At 40.0% G+C, this 600-nt stretch overlaps 1 protein-coding gene across 1 annotated transcript in view; it reads left to right on the top strand.

The window, feature by feature from the left end:
* The window catches only part of LOC119585338 (endoplasmic reticulum aminopeptidase 1-like), a 35059-nt gene that overhangs the window by 8110 nt on the left and 26349 nt on the right, over nt 1–600 (top strand). Inside the window, exon 2 of the mRNA XM_037934009.1 lies at nt 439–594. Within this exon, the coding sequence (XP_037789937.1) occupies nt 439–594 (156 nt within the window). The remainder of the gene's footprint in view (nt 1–438; nt 595–600) is intronic.

Raw genomic sequence — 600 nt, 5'->3', positions numbered from 1 at the left:
GTCTTTGGGTGTTGTATGCTTTTAGATTAAATATTCCTCTGATAAGGGTTATTAAGTCAGTTTCGATCACAAACATGCACTCAAAATATGTGGATATCCTTTCAGAGTAATAAAAACTAGCTTCCTACAAAACAGACATTGCTGATTTTCTTTGAAATTTAAATTGAAATTCAGTAATTCTTTGTCATGGTTTGGAATCCTAACAAAGAAGGACTAAGGTTCTATTTTCACATTAAATAGCACTAGCTCATATTCTAACCAGCTGTTATTCCCAGGATACAAACTCAAATGGTAGAATATCACATGGAAACCATTAACCAGCATAATTAAATACAGCCTCCTTTGGTTGACATGGAGTGCAGCATAGTCTACAGTAAAGCAGTGCAAACCAAGTAATAGTAAAGTGTGATATTGGCTTATTGAAGTCAATCTTTGCAGGATCGCCCAATGAAAGCGGCTTCATGGTTAACAAACGTGCTATGTACGAGCCCGGGGCCGTGATGGTGTGCTCCCAGAAACGGGCTTGCTGCGTCGTCACCCTCGGGTTCGTTGCCATCATCGCTGTCGCCCTCATTGTAGCCTTCACTAAGCCAGGTAAAA

This window comes from Penaeus monodon, chromosome 19 (genome assembly GCF_015228065.2).
Source record: "Penaeus monodon isolate SGIC_2016 chromosome 19, NSTDA_Pmon_1, whole genome shotgun sequence".
Classification (NCBI taxonomy): Eukaryota; Metazoa; Arthropoda; class Malacostraca; order Decapoda; family Penaeidae; genus Penaeus; species Penaeus monodon.
The sequence above is the reverse complement of the archived record's forward strand: the minus strand, read 5'-3'. Positions and strand labels throughout refer to the sequence as shown.